The sequence below is a fragment of the Rhincodon typus genome, chromosome 9 (assembly GCF_021869965.1).
Source record: "Rhincodon typus isolate 14 chromosome 9, sRhiTyp1.1, whole genome shotgun sequence".
In the NCBI taxonomy this organism is placed as follows: Eukaryota; Metazoa; Chordata; class Chondrichthyes; order Orectolobiformes; family Rhincodontidae; genus Rhincodon; species Rhincodon typus.
The window spans coordinates 18,691,063-18,711,813 of NC_063340.1; the positions used below are offsets into that span (position 1 = coordinate 18,691,063).

The following is a 20,751-nucleotide window of genomic DNA, read 5'->3' on the forward strand; positions in this document are numbered from 1 at the left end:
TGTTGTCTCAGATTCTCCAGCATCTGCAGTTCCTACTATCACTGTAATAACCTGTTAGGTATAAGTCACATGCTGAGGATCTAACCAAAGCAACAAGTAATCCAAAACTGTACAACTAATTAGGGTAGAGAGATCATAACAAGTTATCAAGGTGATGGTGTCAAAACAGGACCATAGGGAAGATTTTACAAATACAGAGCAGTATTGTGGGGGTTATGTGTAGCGTGACATGAACCCAAGATCGCGATTGGGGCCGTCTTCATGGGTATGGAACTAGGCTATCAATTTCTGCTGGGCCATTCTACATTGTTTGTGTATCTCGAAGGCCACCTTGGAGGACATTATCCAAAGATTGGAGGCTGAAAGTCCTTGACCGCTGAGGTGTTCCCCGACTGGGAGGGAACATGCCTGTCTGGCGATTGTTGCGCAGTGTCCATTCGTCTGTTGTCTTAGCGTCTGCATGGTCTCACCAATATACCATGCCTTGGGATATCCTTGCCTGCAGCACATGAGGTAAATAACATTGGCCAAGTCATATGAGTATCTGCCATGTATGTGGTTGGTGGTATTCCCAAGTGCGATGGTAGTTGGCATGTCATGCAGAACTTGCCATGGTAGGGTTGTGTAGCATTATAGATGATGTTGTTCTGAAGCCTGGGTAGTTTGTTATGAATCATGGTCTGTTTAAGGTTTGGTGGTTGAAGGCAAGAAGTGGAGGCATGAGGATTATCTTGGTGAGATATTCATCGTCATTGATGACACGTAGAAGGCTGCAAAGAACATAGCATAGTTTCTCTGCTCTGGGGAAGTACTGAATAACAAAGGATACTCTATCGGTCATATCCTGCGTCAGTTTTCTGAGATCATTGCGGTCTTTTTGCTGTGGCAAGTTGGAACTGGTGATTGATGAGTTGGGCATCATATCCCATTCTTATGAAGGCATCTTTCAAAATCTTTAGGTGTTTGCATTCCTCCTCGCCTGAGCAGATCCTGTGTATGTGCAGTGTTTGTCTACAGGGGATAGCTTCTTTAGCTTCCACCCTAAACATGTTAGAGAAGTACAGCATCATGAAGTTACCTGTGGGCTTGCAGTAGACATTCATCAGTGCTAAATGTTCTTTAGTATCCATGGGAAAACGCTTCTGTTCAGATAATGCATTGGAATTTTTTACATCCACCTCAGTGTCTGTTTAACATCTGAGCTGAAAGATAGCAGCTCCTCAGTACTGGATTGTCTACTCATGTCTGTGGAGTGAAACTTTGAACTCATGACCTCCTCGATTTTTAGGGCAAGAATGCTATAATTGAGAAGGTCACCACACTCAAATGATTCACTTTATTTTATGAGCAGATGCGAGGCTGGTTCTGTTGAGGCATTCATCAGAGAATTTCATTGCTAGATGGAAAGAAAATGCAGGAGTATGAGGAGGAGAATGTCCCTGGGTGACCATTTGGAGAACCAGGCACAATGAATCTTTCCTTCTGTGCTGTTTAATTCTGAGATTCTGTTTCTGCAAATTAGATTCATTTGTAATTTTCACAAGTTGAGAAAATAGATGTTCGGGACGAACTGCGTCGTGCAGTTAGCCTGTTACTTAATTTAGGAATTTGGAGAACTAGGCTTGTATTTTTGTCAGTTTTGCATTCAGTACATTCTTCTGCTTCACTGAGGTTGTGGGATTACCTTTTGCATGTATGGTGATTGGAACAAGGTTAGCCAGGTGGATCTTGTTGAATGAGATCCCTGATTGGGGCTGTTAACCTAGGCCAATTGGGGAGTCTAGGCTGACAGATTTAAACAGGGGTCTCAGATTCCACTCACTCTTGGGACTGGTTCTGAGCTAGCTAGTCAGTGCCCGTGTACTGTGCACCTGTAAATAAGGGGTAACTTGGTGAAGGGATATTGGCCTCCATGGAGTTATTTCAGCATGTTATAATGTTATGGTATATAATGTTATCGGGCTTGTGAGTGTCTTCCAGGATACAATGTGGCATAGTTTGACCATTTATTTAAAAAATCGAATTCAAGTTTTTTTCATTAAGTCTTTTTTATTTGAATTTGAAAGAAGGCATCAGGATTGGAGTGAATACCCCAGTGAAAATTGGCACAAGAAGTAGCAGAATGTAGCCATTTAGACAGTTATTTCTCTTCCAGCATTCAATTAGATTATAGCTAACGGTATCTTAACTCCAATTATTTGCTTTAATTCTGTAACCCTGTTATACCTATATCTAATTAACAATCACTGTCTTGAAATTTTCAGTTGGCCCTTCCTTATTAGTTTTCCACATTTTCACTACCCTATTTGTGAACCATGGTTTCCTGACATCTGGCCTAATTCTAATTTTTAAGGTTATGCTTTCTTGCTCTGAACTCTATACCAGAGAAAATAATTTCTCTTTATCTCCCGTGTTAACTTGTTTGATTGTGTTAAATACCTCAATTAGATGACCATCTACACTTGAAGGTGAACGGGGTTTCGGTCGAAGGATGGTAAACTCCAAAAGATAGGGAAGTCAGTTGTGAAGAGGAAATAAAGAAGCTACAGTGCAATATAGGTAGATTTAAGTGAGTGGCAAGTTAAATATAATATAAGATAATGTGAAGTTGTCCATTTGGCAGTGAAAATAAGAGGCATGTTATCTAAATGGTCAGAAATTTTGGAGCTCTGAAATGGAGAAAGATCTGGGTGTCCTTGTGCATGGTTTGCAAAAGATTAGTTTGCAGGTACAGCTAGTGATTAGGAAAGCTAATAGAACGTTATCATTTACCATGAGGAGATCTAAAAACAAAGGTAGGATTGTTATGTTTCAATTATATAGAGCACGGATCAGACCACTTCTGGAGTACTGTGAACAGTATTGGTTACCTTATTTAAGGAAATATATAAATGTGTTGGAATAGGGCCCTTGTGGTGCAGTGGTAGTGTTCCAAGTGGCCCAAGTTCCAGTCCCACCTGCTGCAGAAATGTGTACTAATGTCAATACTGTGTAATAATTATCAAAATAATCTACATGTGTTGGAGACACTTCAGAAAAAGATTTTCTAGACAAATACCTGGAATGGGCAGTTGTCTCCTGAGGGATGGCTGGATAGCTTAGCTTATATTTGCTGAAATACTTAGAGTAAATTGATTGTAAATTATAAAATCCTTAGGGGTCTTGATGGGGTATATATGGAAATGATGTTTCCTCTTGTGGGAGAATCAAGAACTAGGGGTGACTTTAAAAATCAGAGGTCACCATTTAAAACACAGATGAAATGCATTTTTTTCTGTCAAAGGAGTAAGAGTTTTTGCTTCTGTCCCCTTTTCAGGAAGAAAGTTTCAGAGTTCTTGAATATTTTTAAGATAGAGTTAAATAGATTCTTGTTAAGTAAGGCTATAAAAGGTTATCAGGTGAGAATGTGGATTTGAGGTTACAGTCAGATCAGCCATGATAATATTAAATGGTGGAGCAGGCTTATGGAGCTGAATGACCTACTCCTACTGCTAATTCAGATGTTCGTGAAGTTTCGCACTCTGTCAGAAATGCACTGGAGTGTCAACCTGGGCTAGCAAACTTGGTGGGGGGTGCAGAATTGTGTCTTGAAACCAGTCCACATCATAGTTGAGAAAGTGCTGGAAGCCTTAAAAAGCATAAAGGTAGACAGGTCTCCAGGACCTGATCAATTATGTCCCAAGATGTTGTGGGAAGCTGGAGAAGAAATTGCATGGTTCCCAGCAGAGAGATTTGTCTACAACCACGGGTAAGGAAGACTAGACTGTTTGTTTATTTAAGAAAAGGCCGCAAGGAAAAGCCTAGGTGCTCTCGACCAGTGAGTCTGATGTCAGTGGTGGGTAAGTTGTTGGATGGGATTCTGAGAGACAGGATTTATACACATTTGGAGAGGCAAGGACTGTTTAGGGATAGTCAGCATGGCTTTGTGCGGGGGAAATCGTGTCTCTCAAATTTGAGTTTTTTGAGGATGTGACCAAGAAGATAGATGAGGGCAAAGCTCTGATGTTGTTTCTATGAACTTTAGCAAGGCCTTTGATAAGGTTCTATGTGGTAGACTGGTTAGTAAAGTTATATCACGGGGAGAGCTAGCCAATTGGCTTTACAGTGGGAGACAGAGTGGTGGTGGAAGGTTGTTTTTCAGACTGGAGGACTGTGACCAGTGGTGTTCAGCAGGGTTCGGCGCTGGGTCTACTGTTGTTTGTCATTTTATGTAAATGATTTGGGTGAGGTTATATGAAGCATGATTAGTAAGTTGGCAGATGACGCCAAAATTGATGGTACAGTGGACAGTGAAGAAGGTTATTTAAGAGTACAATGGGATCTTGATCAGCTGAGCCAATGGGCCAATGAGTGGCAGATGGAATTCAATTTGGATAAATGCGAGGTGTTGCATTTTGGTAAGACAAACAAGAGCAGGATTTACACAGTTAATTGGAGGGCCCCAAGGTGTGTTGTCAAACAGAGGCATAAGGGTTCACAAACATTAGTTCCTTGTAAGTGGTGTCACAGGTAAACAGGGTAGTGAAGACTACGTTTGGCACACTTTCCTTCATTGCCCAGAGCATTGACTATTGGAGTTGAGGCATCATGTTGCGGCTGTACAGGACATTCAGGAAGGACATTATTAAATCAGGAAGGACATTATTAAATCAGAAAGGGTGCAGAAAAGATCTACAAGTATATTACGGGGATTGGAGGGTTTGTGTTTTGGGGACAGGCTGGGACTTCTTTTACCTTTAGCGCTAGAGGCTGAGGGGTGACCTTATAGAGATTAAAATATCATGAGGGGCATAGATAAGGTGAATAGCAAAGGTTTTATCCCTAGGGTACGGTAGCTGAAAACTAGGGGGCATAATAATAAGGTGAGAGGGGAGAGATTTAAAAAGGACCCAAGGGGCAACTTCTTCACACAGAGGATGGCACGTATATGGAATGAACTGCCAGAGGAAATGGTAGATGCAGGTGCAGTTACTACACTTGAGACCTTTAGACAGGTACATGATAAAATATGGGCTAAATGTAGGCAAATAGGACTAGTTTGGTTTGGGAAACGTGGTCAGTATGGCAAAGCTGAACTGAAGAGTCTTGTTTTGTGGTGTATGACTGATTGAGGGCTTGAACCTGCAAACGTCTGGCTTGGGTGAGAATGATAGCATTGGGCTTTTGGATTATATTTTAACTTAGCAGCAGTTGTGTATGTAGGTGGTGTAATTCAGGATGTTAAAACACCAGCTGAAATTTCTAGTATTGGCTGTGTCACCCCTGTCAGAGACTGTATTTGAAACAGAGACGACATGCATATTTCAGTTTTAGTTTTGACCAGTGATTTAAGAAAGAATTACTTAATGTTTGAAAAATGATATAGGTAATTGGCTTTTTAAAAAAATAAATTTTGCATTTTTATAGTTCTTTCACAAATGTAGCACTTTATAATGCTTTCTTGAAGCATTTTACAGACAATGACTTTTGAAGTGTAGTGTTTGTCAAATATAAATGACATTGAAATAATAACCAGGTAATCTTTTGTTATCACTAACTAGCAGCCCAAAATGTATATTTTCATATTGCCATTCTTAGGAGTATGCCCTCTGCAATTATAAAGATATTTCCTAACTTCTTTTCTTAGGCCTTTTGCTTTTTTTCTGGCCTCTGCTCCTGAGTTGTAGAATTCCCAAACTGGGTAGATGGAGGAAAAAATTCTTTCCCCTATCACTACTTTATTAATATCTTGAAAACTTCGATCACATTACACCCTAACCTTCTAACTTAAAGGTAATGCAACCATAGTTAACATAATTATTCTTTTGTAATTTAACATTCCGTTGGCCTTTTTGATTCTCTTCTGTGCTATCTTATGACGTGTTTTGAATTATGTTTCTGAATCCCAAGCCTACGAACATATGAAATAGGAGCAGAAGTAGACCATATGGAATCTCGAGCCTGCTTTATCATTTAATTAGATCATGGCTGATCTGTTTATGTTTTGAATGCCACATTTCATCTACTCCTGATAACCTTAGATGATTCTTAGGTAACAGAATAAATTTACCACTGCTTTAAAAATGTCCAATGACCCCACTTCTGTTATTTTTAAGCAGAGTGTTCCGAAGTGTCTCAACCCTCGAAGAGGGTTCTTCTCATCGTTGTCGAAAAAGGTAACCCCTAACTTAGACCCTCAGTTCTGGAATCACCCACAAGAGAGATTTTTTTTTTCCATATCCATCTTGTTAAGACTGTGCAGTATCTTATACATTTCAAGCAAGTCACCTCTCACTTTTCAGAATCCTCGCATGTCCAACCTATCTTCCTAAGGCAACTCACTCATTCCAGGGATGGTAGGAACTGCCGATGCTGGAGAATCTGAGATAACAAGGTGTAGAGCTAGATGAACACAGCAGGCCGAGCAGGAAAGCTGACATTTCGGCTCTAGACCCTTCTTCAGAAACGTTCACTGATTCCAGGTATCGGTCTAGTTAAAGGAGCAAATTACTGCAGATACTGGAACCTGTACTGAAAACAAAAGTGATGAAGGATCTCTAGACTCAACATTAGCTTGCTGGCTCTCCATGGATGCTGCCTGACCTGCTGTGATTTCCAACATTTTTTTGTTTTTAGTATCAAACTAGTAAATCTCCTCTGAGCCACCTCCAACTCATTTACATCTTTCCATAAATATGGGATGTGTAAGAGAGGATAATTGGAAGAATGCAAATATCCCGAAGGATTGCAGAAATGACGAGGGAAGATCATTAAGGATGAAATCAAGGATGACAGTTTTTGAATGACAATTGCATGACCTAACTAAAAATGTGTAAGAACATCAAGCTGGTTGACACTTTAGCAATTGATTGATTAATTGACCCTTTAGCAGTTTACTTGAAATGATAGTGATGCTTTTTCTTTGCATAAAAAATATAATACCCAGTAAAGCAGCTGAGAAAAGTGTATCAGAACAGCCAGGTGGTCCCCTCAATTGATTGAGGGTAGATGGATCCCCATTGAGCAATGGTGGCAACATTATGGCAACATGCCAACAGCCAGAAGTATATCTGCATTGCTGATATAGGAAAGCTGCAGTTTCATACCATTCTGCAGCAGAGTACTCCTGTTGCTGTGTTGGCCTGACAACTATGGCCAATTGTATATTTTGTATTATTTACAAGTCTTCAGAGAGTATTTCCATCTGCCACTGTCTTCACTAGCTTCCCACCGACAGTGATTGCACCTACATTTCCAGGTGGGTTGCTAGTTGCCCAGAATCTTAACTGCTCCGAATTGGCATCCAGATTGTGGAGTAGACCTGCCATCTTTCATTGGGTGGAGCATCTGGAGAAACACTCTTAATTGGTCAGATCTCCTTCACAACTGTACCATGATCACCCCCAGGTTCCATTCCTGGAATTCAGCCAAGTTTTGAAACAAAACCTTGCAACTAAAATTCAGCCTATATTTTCTAGATAATGAATGCAGTTCTCCTGCTTCTAGTAAAGTAGCCATTAGTTCTGAGGTAGGGTCATCGGGCCCGAAACGTTAATTCTGTTTTTTCTTCACAGATGCTGCCAGACCTGCTGAGCTTTTCCAGCAACTTTGTTTTTGTAGCGTTTTTTTTGTACTGCATCTGATGCTGTGGGAGCAACCACTTCTCTGAGACGTTTGCATATTGGTAACATTACCTAGATTAGTTGTGCAGGAGGGCTTTGACTCGGAGCACAAATCCTACCATGGCAGCTGGTGGAATTTAAATTCAGGTAATAAATCTAGAATGTAAAGCTAGGCTCTAATGATGACCATGTCAACTGCCATTGATCATTGTAAAATCCCATCTGGTTCACTAATGTCCTTTTAGGGCAGGAAATCTGTCATCCTTGCCGGTCCAGTCTACATGCGACCCCAGACCAAAAGCACTACGGTGACTCTTAACTGCTGTCTAAAGTAGCCTAGTAAGCCAATCTGTTGAAGGACAGTTGAGAATTGGCAACAAATGCTGGCCATGCCTTTTCAGGCCCACATCTCATGAAAGAACAAAAGAATTGTCATTTGGAATTTTGAAATGGGTTTCATTTAGACACAGTTTTGAAAATCAGTAGCAGAACTTTGGGGTTCAGCATAATATTCTGCTCAGCATAAATAAAATTGATTCATCTAGCTATTATCTTACTGATATTTGTGGGTCTTTGCAGTGCACAAATTAACTGTCATGTTTCCTAATAGTGACGTTACTTCAGCAGTACTTTATTCAATATAAAGTGCTTCAGGGCACCCTAAGGTCGTGAAAGGTGCAATATAAATGTAACTCTTCCATCACCATCTTCCTTCACTGTTGTAATAAACTGTTTCTCCCTCCTATGTTTTTGCAGCGTATCTATTACCTGTCTCTGGAGTTCTACATGGGCCGAACCTTGCAGAACACTATGGTGAACTTGGGATTGGAGAATGCCAGTGATGAGGCAATATATCAGGTATAGTGCTTAACAACAGCAAGTGTGGTTGTTTGGTTTGCAGTACTGTGTTACCTAGTTCATAGTCAGTTCAATGCATAGATGTTTTAGACCAAAGTGTAACATTCAGAGCTTTTTATTGCTTAGATTGTGCCGTGTTCTAGCTACCTTAGGATTATATAGTGAACACATTCATCATGATGTTCCATTATCATACTGTCTTTTGGGTTTAATTCTGTTCCAGGAACAGAATCCCCTTTTCATATTAAAATAAACCTACTCTGTTTTGGACACCATTGGTTTGCATAGGCAAGTATCGAAGGATGAAGTTCTTAGTTTAATCAATAGTATTTTGTTAAAAATGAGATTTTTACTGTCCATCCTTTACTCCCCACCTAGCTATGATTTTATTTTCACTTTTATTTCCATATCTTGATATCTGCTTTCTTGCATTCAACTTTTGAGCTCAGTTTCAAATACCATAATGAGAAATGATTGTTTAATTTCATGGCTGCAATATTGTCTCAGTCTCAGATTTAGATTTTCTGACTTCATTTCTGCAATGCCTCCTTACGTTCGATCGAGACAAACTCTAATTGGTGTGAATCTCTTACCATCCATGTGATGTTGTATGGCCCTAGTATTGCTGAATTGAATACTGAGTCATTTTGCTTAGCTTCATCATGCATTCCTGTGCGATCTTATCCAGCCCTCTGGCTTGACCCTGTGGTTGTCTGTCTCCTGTGTATCTCCCCCTCCCTCTGAATTATCTTTAACAAGAAAGCTTTCAGCCATCTTAGCCTGACTCTTTGGAAATTCCACCCTGACTCTTCCTTCATTGTTAGTTCCCATCATTATTGGTCATTAATCTTAACTTTTCTGCATTGGTGCCTGGTGGCTCGGTGGTTAGCACTGCCTTCACTCGGTGCCAGGGATCTGGGTTCAATCCCAGCCTTGGGTGACTGTCTGTAGGGAGTTTACATGTTCTCCCCATGTCTGTTAGGTTTCCTTTGGATGCTCTGGTTTCCTCCTATCCAGAAATGTGCAGGTTAGGTGAATTGGCAGTGCTAAATTGTCTGTGGTGTACAGGGAAGTGCAGACTAGGTGGGTTAGCCATGGCAAATGTTGGGTCACAGGGTTAGAGTAGGCGTCTAGGTGTGATGCTCTTTGGAGTGTCTGTGGGCTAAGTAGTCTCCCTTCTTACTGTAGGGAATATAGTATAGGACGGCACAGTGGCTTAGTGATGAGCGCTGCTGCGTCACAGCGCCAAGGACCCGGGTTCAATTCCAACCTTAGGTGACTGTCTGTGTGGAGTTTGCATGGTTTCCCCGTGCCTGCTTGGGTTTCCACTGGGATGCTCTGGTTTTCTCCCATTGTCTAAAGGTGTGCAAGTTAGGTGGATTGGCTGTGCTAAATTGGCCATAGTGTTCAGGACGGTGTAGGTTAGGTGTATTAGCCATGGGAAATGCAGGGTTACAGAGATAGGGTAAAGGGATGGGTCGGTGTGGACTTGTTGGACTGAATGGGCTGTTTCTACACTCTGGGAATGCTGTGATTCTACGAGAATCTGTTTTTTTCTTCTATAAAGTGGGTGAGATGCTTTCTGCATTAAATAACAACAAACTGCATTAACAGTTTGCCCTTAATAAAATGAAACATCCCAGGCCATTATGTAGTAGTGTAAACCAGTCAAAAATTGACACTGAGCGAAAGGAGGAGTCCTTAGGACAGGTAACCATATATTTGATCAAAAATGTATGTTTTGAGAAACTTCTTCGAGGAAGAGAGATTAAGAAGTTTAATTTGGCTGTAAAAGTTGGAAATGTTGGAGTCAATGAGGTGGGAAATGCACAAGTACCCAACATCTGAGAAGTTTGAGTTTTGTAGGGCTCAAGGTGTATGCAGTGGTAACAAGGAGCAATACAGTGAAAGATGAGAATTTTTAAATCACAGAGAAACTGGACCAGGAGCCAATGGAGGTCAGCAAATATAAGGATAATCATGGATTGGTGGAAGCTGGTCAATGGAAGGCCAGCCACTCTGCTGCAGTGTGGGTTAGGTTAATGCTGGAGCAATTTTGTTTTATTCTGCTTATAAGTATACGTTTCTGCTGATAATCTGCATAAAACTATTTTGCAACTTGAAATTGCATTACATCACTGACACACAAATTGATTTTGGCTCCCTTTTTGCACAGTGCTATGAAAATCCCATTTTGTAGCAAATAAATGGTGCAGCATAAAGTAAGCTCCAGTCACCCCACACGGTATTCGGCTTTCTGTTCTAAACCTCATTGCTCCATGCAGTAATATGCTTAGGTGTTCTTCAATGTTGGCTTGGTAAGCACCGTTTTCTACCGGCTGTGAGCATACTACTTCAACCTGAAGAGGTTTTTACTGATGCACCATTTGTTTATTACTTAGGAAGTTACATTAATGTAGTTAACCTCCAGAACATTGAAAATCTACACGCGTTTCAATAGCTAAAGTAAGTCAATATAGCTAATGAACAGAGAGATTTCAAAAGGTTGCTCTTACAATATATACTTGCAGCACAAAAGGTGAATGTTTGGCCCTTTGAAATAGCGAGCCGGTTATTCTTGCATCCTCTGCTCTTTCTGCATTGCCCTGCAAATTTCTCCTTTTTAACTGTCTATCTGTTCCTTTTGAAACTTACTGCTAAATCTGTATGCGCAATATTATCTTTTGAGCTACAATAAAAAAAAAATTGCTTTTACTTACTGTTCATACATAAATTTTGTCAGAGGGATGTAAGGGCATGGATGTAATTTTAGCCTGAACCAATTGAAATTCATAATAAACATAAAAAGAGTATTTAAAAGAAATGATGGAAGTGCTGGAACTGTTCTGATGAAAGATCTTTGACCTAAAACATTAACCTCATTTCAGTCAACAGATAACAAGGTGTAGAGCTGAATGAACACAGCGGGCCAAGCAGCATCAGAGGAGCAGGATGCTGTTTGGCCTGCTGTGTTCATCCAGCTCTACACCTTGTTATCTCAGATTCTCTAGCATCTGCAGTTCCTACTATCTCAGTCAGATGTTGTCTGAATTCAGATTTCCAACATTTGCATATTCTGCTTTCATATTAACAGAACAGGAAGAATTTCTAACAAAAATTAAACGTTTAATTTTTATTTGGTGAAACTTTTCTTCCTTCCTCCTCCCTCTAGCTGGGTTTAGACATTGAAGAACTGGAGGAAATTGAAGAAGATGCTGGACTTGGCAATGGAGGTCTTGGTCGACTGGCAGGTATTTAAAGCTTTAATTTTACAAGGATCTTCTTGATACACACATACAAACTAATACTTTAGAATTAATCCACATCCTTCAGCTCAAAGAAAAGGCTACTTGAAGGTGCACGTAGTGCATTTGGCAGAAGTGCTTGATAGTGATTAATTCAAATTGGGATGTTGTAGCCAGTTTTTCTTTTGGGTGGGTACAGCTTCCAGCTCTATATTTCTTTTTAAACAATCTCAAATGACCATCTAAATAATTCGCACTGGGTGTAACATCTAAAATGCATCTATCTTTTGCGCTGGGCCAACCAATTTCGGGCAAATTGAAAGGCAAAACCAGTGCCACTGAATGAAAACTCTACCCTTCCATTTATATTAATGTGACGTACCACTGAAAGTGAACGCTAGCATTTCAGCTAATTATTTTTATTCTTGAATTTAGCCTGCTTCCTTGATTCAATGGCCACACTGGGTTTGGCAGCATATGGCTATGGAATTCGCTATGAATTTGGTATTTTTAATCAGAAGATTCATAATGGCTGGCAGGTGAGTTTTCTGGAATAATTAAATTCTCTAATGATCTGTTGAACAAGAGTGGAAAATGAGAATATTGGTTAATGTTGTTTGGTTAATTCACATATATCTAACTGCCAGCAAGCAAAACCTTTTTGCATGTTCAATGATATCCAGGTGATGAAAACAACTCTGGAGGCTTATCCCTTATAAGCTTTTACATAAGGGAAACCTACTCTATATTGTGCACCTCCAACCAACAATAATTTTTTTCAGTTGGTTCCTACATGCATGAACACAGGTGAATTTTAGCCACCATTTGTATATGACTAACATGATTGATATACAGTAATTCTACAGGTTGACTGCAAGTAGCTAAAATTAAGACTTTGGAATTCAAGGCAATTATTCAGCTGCTTAGGAGACTAGTTAGGTATTAAAAGACGGAGTGTGGCTAATGGATCTGTAATTAGAAAGAGAAGTTAGCGGTGTGCCACGAGGATCTGTACTGGGACCTCAAATATGAACTTAAAATTCTTAATAGCTTAGATAGCAAAATGGAAAGTCGTATGCCAATTCCAGAAAGATAGTTGGTATGTTAAGTAAAGTAGTGTATTAGAAGCATAAACTTAGAGAGTGTGATATTAAGTGCATGAAATTAGCAAATAGATTTCAACATAAGTAGGTGTGAGGTGATCCATTTTGGATGATACCAGGATAGATGAGATATTATTTGAATTTTAGGAAATTGGGAGGTCCAAAGTATTTCAGAGGCACGTGCATGCTGATTAGTAAAATGCAGTAGATGGGTACAAAAAGTAATCTCTTCCACAAAGAGCTCCAGTCTATAATTTGAAAACACTTTCATGTTAAGTCATATTGTACTCCAGAAGTCAATTGAAAGAATAAAATAAAGCCAACTTATACCTTCTTCTATAGAAATTTATGTCCACGTATGAGCACGCACCTGCTCAACCAATGATCACAGTTTCAGTCTGTGCCTATCTACAGGTGCAAAAGTGAATCCTAACTAATGCCCACCACCCACTGACCACTTAAAAGTGATTCCTAAATCATTGATTAATTTTTCCACAATACAGTATTCATGGAAATGAAGTTCACCTTGGTATCCTGCAAGTTTGCATTTCAGTGATTAGTTAAGAGTTAATCACATGTTTGCAATTTGTGCATCAGTTTCCAGTAGTTATTCAATATACATAAAAGTTTTTTTTACATTAACAACAAGTAACTTTTTATTACAATCTGACATTTTTTAAGCAAAGAAAAAAGTAGACCAGATGAATTACTAATCTATAACTGCATAATTTTGACAAATGGTAGAAGGAAAATATTTCTAATTTATGTAACTTAAATATTGCCCTTTTTAAAACTCCTACCTGCATATAACACAAAGACAAACACAAATATTATGATTGGGGAAGGAGCAAGAGGGAATCATCTGAAGAACATAATTCTGTATCACTAGTCCAAAATCTAAAAGTTAAATGGGTTGGTATCATAGTTCGTTCTCCTTTCTTCAATGATGCCTTAGTGTTATTTGCAGAATGACTATAAGTCTTTAGTCCACTGGTTGAATTGTTAGACCCTGGGGTCGGTTCTTTCTGCGGGAGAAAACAGAGTTAATGTTATGAGACCAGTGACTCTTCATCAGAACTCTTCTGCCAACTAGCAATTTACAAACCTCTTTTACTTTTTCCCTTTGGGGAAAAATGGACAACTGATTTTAAATAATTTCAGCACAAAGTCCAAAACTAAAACAATGTGGCCCCTTGCAGATAAAAGGAAGACTCCTTCATGGTCACTCCTGCACAATCTAATAGAAGAAACAGTAAAGGAACTGGCATTGAAAACCTCCTTTCATGACCTACCAGGACTCTATGACCAATTTATTATTTTTGAATTGTTGTCACTTCTACAATAGTAGATGTCAATTTGGTGCCTTGTGATAATACCAGTGATATTATACGAGAATAAATATCGACCAGAGCATTGCTTCGGCCTCTGTCATGGACATTGACCCACAATCTTCTCTCTGAGATGAGAAATAGTTACCATGAAGCTACAATTGGCACTCTATGCAACCTGTTATGTAATGCATTTCCAAAGTTCTGAGACTAGATTGTTTCCATGAGATGTAAAATGGAGAATAAATGATCAAGAACATAATATATACAACACTCTGTAGTTCATTGATATGAGTGTCACCTCTCAAAAGCACAATTCCTGAATTTGCAGAAAACACCAAACATAAGTGTGGTAGGGGACATAATATAAAGGCAGACTACAACAAATTACATGATAAATCCTTCACAGAAGGAGTAAATAATTGGGAAGTGAAGTTCAGTGCAGATAAATATGAAGCGATACATTTTATAAGAAGAATACATGTCATTAATTATAAAGTGCAATCGTTAGTTGGGGTATAGGAACAAAGGGCTCTTGAAGTGCAAGTATGGCAATCACTAAAAACTGTAACACAGGTAATGACAGCCATTTTGTTTTATAAAAGGCAAACCAGAATTAGACATTATTTTTAATGGGTTTGAATTGAAAAGCCGTATGAAACCTTGGGTACTGCATCTAGTTCTGGGTGCCATGTTCTAAAAAGGATATAGGGCTGAATTTTACCAAAAATCAGCTAAGTATCAATTCCAGGAAGTTTCATTGAGGGTGTCTGTCCACAAGCACAAGTGAGTTAACTGATGCAATCTTGCACTGCTCACATATGTACCATGCCTATATGGTGCCATGCGTGCACTTTGTGTACTCACGAGTAGCAGAAGTACTTGCCATGGCTGGAAACTTCCAGGATTTGTGCCACTGCTACTATATTTAAAGCCCAGCTGTGCATCAAGTCATCAATTGCTATCAGCCACACAGTGTTTCAAGTATATACATAGTGGGAGGGAAACTAGAAAGAGCAGCTTCTAAAGTCATCTGTGCTACCTATGTGTCATTTCAATGCTAATAAAAGCTCACATTGGTAAATTTGTTGCTATTTTACATCAATAGCTAACAAATTATAATTGTAACTGCAGATACAAGAATCAAGCTGCACAGGCTACCTGTCCTTAATCCTATACCATGTTAGAGCCCTGTGTAAGGGAGGGCTACTGTTTTCTCTAACATTTGTGTGTAGCGTAATATCATATCATTGTTCAATGCAGGAGCATCACAGTTTGGAAAGCCTTCAAACAGTTAAAAATTAATATTTTTCAAATGACAGCAAAAGCAAACAGAAAAAAAGTTAACAACTTCTCCTTCAATTCCTCCCACTTCCTACAGACACAGCGGGTGGCCATGGGTACCTGCATGGGCCCAAGCTATGCCTGCCTCTTTGTAGGATACGTGGAACAATCCCTCTTCCAAAGCTACACTGGCCCTATCCCCCACCTCTTCCTCCGTTGCATCAATGACTGTATCGGCGCCGTCTCGTGCTCCCACGAGGAGCTCGAACAGTTCATCCACTTCACTAACACCTTCCACCCCAACCTTAAGTTCACCTGGCCCATCTCTGATACCTCTCTCTCCTTCCTGGACCTCTCTGTCTCCATCTCTGGCATCCACCTGGAAACCAATATCCATTTCAAGCCTACCGACTCCCACAGCTACCTAGAATACACCTCTGCTCACCCACCTTCCTGCAAAAATGCCATCCCCTATTCCTAATTCCTTCGCCTCCACCGCATCTGCTCCCAAGATGAGGCGTTCCACTCCCGGACATCCCAGATGTCCTCGTTTTTCAAGGACTGCAACTTCCCCTCCATAGCAGTTGAAAACGCCCTCAACGTAACTCTCATTTCCTGCAACTCATCCCTCACGCCCCCTACCCGCAATAACAACCAAATAAGAATCCCACTCGTCCTCGCATACCACCCCACCAACCTCCAAATCCAACGCATCATCCTCCGACACTTCCGCCATCTGCAATACGACCCCACTACCAAAGACATTTTTCGCTCTCCACCCTTATCTGCTTTCCTGGAGGGACCACTCTCTCTGTGACTCCCTTGTCCGCTCCATACTCCCCACCAGCCACACCACCCCAGGCACTTTTCCCTGCAACCACAGCAAGTGCTACACCTGCCCCTACACCTCCCCCCTCACCCCCATCCCAGGCCCTAAGAAGACCTTCCACATCAAACAGATGTTCACCTCCACGTCTGCTAATGTGGTATACTGTATCCGCTGTTCCCATTGTGGCCTCCTCTACATCGGGGAAACCAAATGGAGGCTTGGGGACCACTTTGTGGAACACCTATGCTCGGTTCGCAACAAACAACTACACCTCCCAGTCGCGAACCATTTCAACTCCCCCTCCCACTCCTCGGATGACATGTCCATCCTGGGCCTCCTGTATTGCCGCACTGATGCCACCCGAAGGCTGCAGGAACAGCATCTCCTATTTAGCTTGGGAACCCTGCAGCCCAAAGGTATCAATGTGGACTTCACAAGCTTCAAAATCTCCCCTCCCCTGACCGCATCCCAAAACCAGCCCAGCTCGTCCCCGCCTCCCTAACCATTCCTCCCACCTCAAGCCCCATCCCCATCTCCTATCCACTAACCTCATCCCGCCTCCTTGACCTGTCCGTCCTCCCTAACTCCCCACCTACATTCACCTTTACTGGCTCCAACCCCGCCTCTTTGACCTGTCTGTCTCCTCTCCACCTATTTTCTCCTTTATCCATCTTCTATCCGCCTCCCCCTCTCTCCCTATTTATTTCAGAATCCCCTACCCATCCCCCGTTTCTGAAGAAGGGTCTCGACCCGAAACGTCAGGTTTCCTGCTCCTCTGATGCTGCTTGGCCTGCTGTGTTCATCCAGCTCTACACCTTGTTATCTCAGATTCTCCAGCATCGGCAGTTCCTACTATCTCAGAAAAAAAGTTGAGTTTGTTTCTAGGAACTAACAGGTGCTGTTTGTCTATCGAGCAGCAACAAATGATCACTTCATCCAACTACTGTCTATTGGAACAAAAACAAAGTTGCTGGAAAAGCTCAGCAGGTCTGGCAGCATCTGTGAAGGAAAAAACAGTTAACATTTCAGGTTCGGTGACCCTTCCTCAGAACTCGGTTCATCCACCCCTTCAGGCCATAAATCTCGCTCCTATAGATGGCCTAATTCTGTGGTGGTGTCAAAGGGCATCCTAAATCTGTGGCAGCAGTGCACTGTGCTCACTTGGAGGAAATGGCACTGAGGAGTTCCTGCTCATGGAGCTCCTATACCTTTGTGTCCTGAAAGGCTAGTCAGCTGTGACTTCTTCACATGAAGGTGGTTCTACTGCAGATTGGTGCTGGTCCTGGCTTGCTGACACACCTGTTCTTCCTCAATTCTCCGTGCTTTTGTTGTACCATGGCCATAGTAACGATGGCCTCTGTAGCTGAATCTGTTGGTCATGGTTCCTATGTACCTGTTTGGAGAATGTTGGAAGCTCATGGTTTTTATAACGTGAGCTGTCAGTATTCAAAATCAAGGCGACGGTGGCTATTGATGATACCCCACTCTCACTTGCTTTCAGTTGTCTCCCTTAACTAGTTTGTCCCTTTTGCATCCCAACGTACTGCCTCCAATTTCCACATTTCACTTTCTCAACTCCCCCACCACAGTGTTGGCCTCACTGAAACTCCAGGAGGATTCTCAGAGTGGTTCCCCCAAGGACTGACTGTGGTCTATGACCCTTGACCCTACCTGATGAGTGACTGGTATCAGTGCAGCTCCCGAGTTGACTTACCACTAATCCCTGAACTGGTTACATTGGATTACAGGACTGACAATTTCCAGCACCCTCATACTGTGGCAATACAGAACCGTAGACCCTGACTTCCCCAAGTAGCTAACTGACCGTGTCTGAGCCCCTGTACTGAGGTCAGTGTTCTTGACTGACGTCAGTGACACCCCTGACTAACCATGCTTCTTCTTGACTAAAGATTACTCCCCATAGACTTTGAGACATGTCCATGCTTCAGCCAAATGATCATGCATTTACCACGTAAGCTGCTGACAAATATTGTAGGTGTGACATTGATGTAATACAGTGCCATACAGCAATCTGTCCACCTCCTTGACAGATTACTGCTCAAAACCATGCCAACGTGCTAGACAGGTTCCTGGCCGTGTGGGAAAAGCAGCCTGGAAGCATCATTGCACTGTTGGTGCACACCCAGGTTCAGCACTGAAGTGGTGATCTCTATTCTAATAAGTCTAAAAGTGTGGCATGATGATATGGTGATGCTGGTATATGTCTGATTCCAATCTCTGTGGATGGGTGGTGCACGTAGCGTACACTCTATGGGCAATATCTGAGATGTTGGGAACTGCTACCCAAAATGGAGGCTGGTGCTGCCAGGCACCCGCTCTGACTTTCATGTCAGGAATTACCTGTTTAGTTTTTCTTTGCTGAGTGGGAGAATAGGAAATTGGTACCTAATATCACCTCATTTATATGCAATGAGATGTAACTGTGTGAAATTAGGCCTCACTGCTTGCTAGCAAGATTGTCATCTTCACTGTTTAAACCTTGGGTGGGAAGTTGGACATTTTTTCATTGTTGTCAAGCAACCCTTTTTGTTTCCAGTCTTTCTGAACAACCTCACCATTGTCCATGTGGGAGCTGGGAAAGTTGGGCTGGAGAGGGTGCAGAAAAGATTTGCTATGATTATACTAGAAATACAAGAGTGTATATAGGAAATGATGAACAGGATCGGTCTGTGCTGTTGATCTGACTTTTTTCTTTCTTTTAAAATAAGTCTAAGGCAGATTTAATAAATATCATAAACATTATCATAGGGTAGATCTAAAAGAATGTTACCACTTCTAGGGGAGACCATAATATACAGGCCATTAATATTAGATAGTCATCACAAAATCCAATAGGTAATTCAGAAGAGGCTCCACCCAAAGAGTGGCAAAAATTTGGAACTTGCTAGCATAGGGAGTGGTTGAAGCAAATGGCATAAATGTTGTTAAGGAGAAACTAGACCTGCATTTGATGGTTACAATGATAGATTTAGATTTAGATGAGGAATAAAATGAAAATTGCCATAGGACCACAGGCTGTGCGCTCATTAGAAAGGGACATCTGATAGAGTTTAGCCTGAAGGTCACCACCAGCTGAGAAAGCAGGACCTCGTGGTCTCACACATGGGAATTGAACTTGTACTAATGACATCACTCTGCAGCCCAAATCAGCTGTCCAGCCAATTGAGCTAACCAGCTCTCCAGGAGAAGACACCAGTAGAGCATAACGTTGGCATAGATCTAAGTGGAGTGACCTGTTCCATTGTCATATACTCTATGTAATCTACTCCTTTAATACTTGTACCAAAAATTAGTGCTTGCATTTTATATTTTATATTCATTTTGATCATTTTTTTCTAAACTAGAAAATAAATAGACCTTTAGAAAACAAGAACATTCAGTAGGTGATAATACTTTGCAACCATTTTAGTCCATGTTGTTTAAGAATAGCTTTTAAAATTTTCTTTGCAGGTAGAAGAAGCTGATGATTGGCTGCGCTACGGTAACCCATGGGAAAAGGCACGGCCCGAATACATGCTTCCTGTTCATTTCTATGGGCGGGTCGAACGTGCTGCAGATGGCATCAGATGGGTTGATACTCAGGTATGTACTGCATAACCTGTAATATATAGGAGCTTTAGGAACAAACCACAGATTTCAGTCATAGATAACAAGGTGTAGAGCTGGATGAACACAGCAGGCCGAGCAGGAAGGCTGACGTTTCGGGCCTAGACCCTTCTTCAGAAACTTGGTTTGATGATGTGACTTTTTTGCTAAGGGAACAGGAATCAGCTATTTCAGCCCCTTGAATCTTCACATTTTGTTTGGAGGGATGAGAGTTCTGTTTTCAAATCTTTTTGTGTGAAAATAACAGCTGGGGAATGTATACACATAATCACACAGTCAGAAAACGCTTATCACTCTCTGAAAGAACTATTCACTTAGCTCCCAGTTACCAGTTTTCCTCCCCATAGTTCAAGTTTTTCCTTTCAAGTAGATATTTTGATTTTTGTTTCCAATTGAGAAATGAAATGAGTCTATAATCTACCATTCTCTGCTACAGTATTTTAGTCTCAATTCCTGACAGCAACAGGTGGTGGTGCTGGCTGCCAGTGTTGAGTCATTCCATTAAAATTACTTTAAGTTGTTCACCCTTCACACAAGTAGCTAAGAGTCTGAAAAAGAAACAAGATTTTGTCTTCAATTGATGGTGCATCGAGAGATGTGACACTGAAATATTACAGACAGTCACTGATTTATGAACATGCAGCTTATGCGCTCTCGTACTTACATGCGTGATCCCATACAGGGGTGTATTAATACTAATTTTAAAGATCTGCCAAATGAACATTTTCTTATACTTACAAATGGCTATTTTGTATTGTTCAACATTGTGTTGACTTGCAAACAGATTCAAGAAGGAATCTATTTGCAACCCTGAGACTGCCCGTAGATTGGAAAAGCATAACAGGAAAGGAAAAAACAATTATACTCTACAGTAAA

The 20,751-nt window shown here is 41.0% G+C and overlaps 1 protein-coding gene across 1 annotated transcript in view; it reads left to right on the top strand.

Annotated features, from left to right (window-relative positions):
- LOC109914918 (glycogen phosphorylase, brain form) overlaps positions 1-20,751 on the top strand; it is a 101,590-nt gene that overhangs the window by 5,513 nt on the left and 75,326 nt on the right. Inside the window, exons 2-5 of the mRNA XM_048600667.1 lie at positions 8,358-8,459; positions 11,632-11,710; positions 12,140-12,243; positions 19,720-19,851. Coding sequence (XP_048456624.1) covers positions 8,358-8,459; positions 11,632-11,710; positions 12,140-12,243; positions 19,720-19,851 — 417 coding nt within the window. The remainder of the gene's footprint in view (positions 1-8,357; positions 8,460-11,631; positions 11,711-12,139; positions 12,244-19,719; positions 19,852-20,751) is intronic.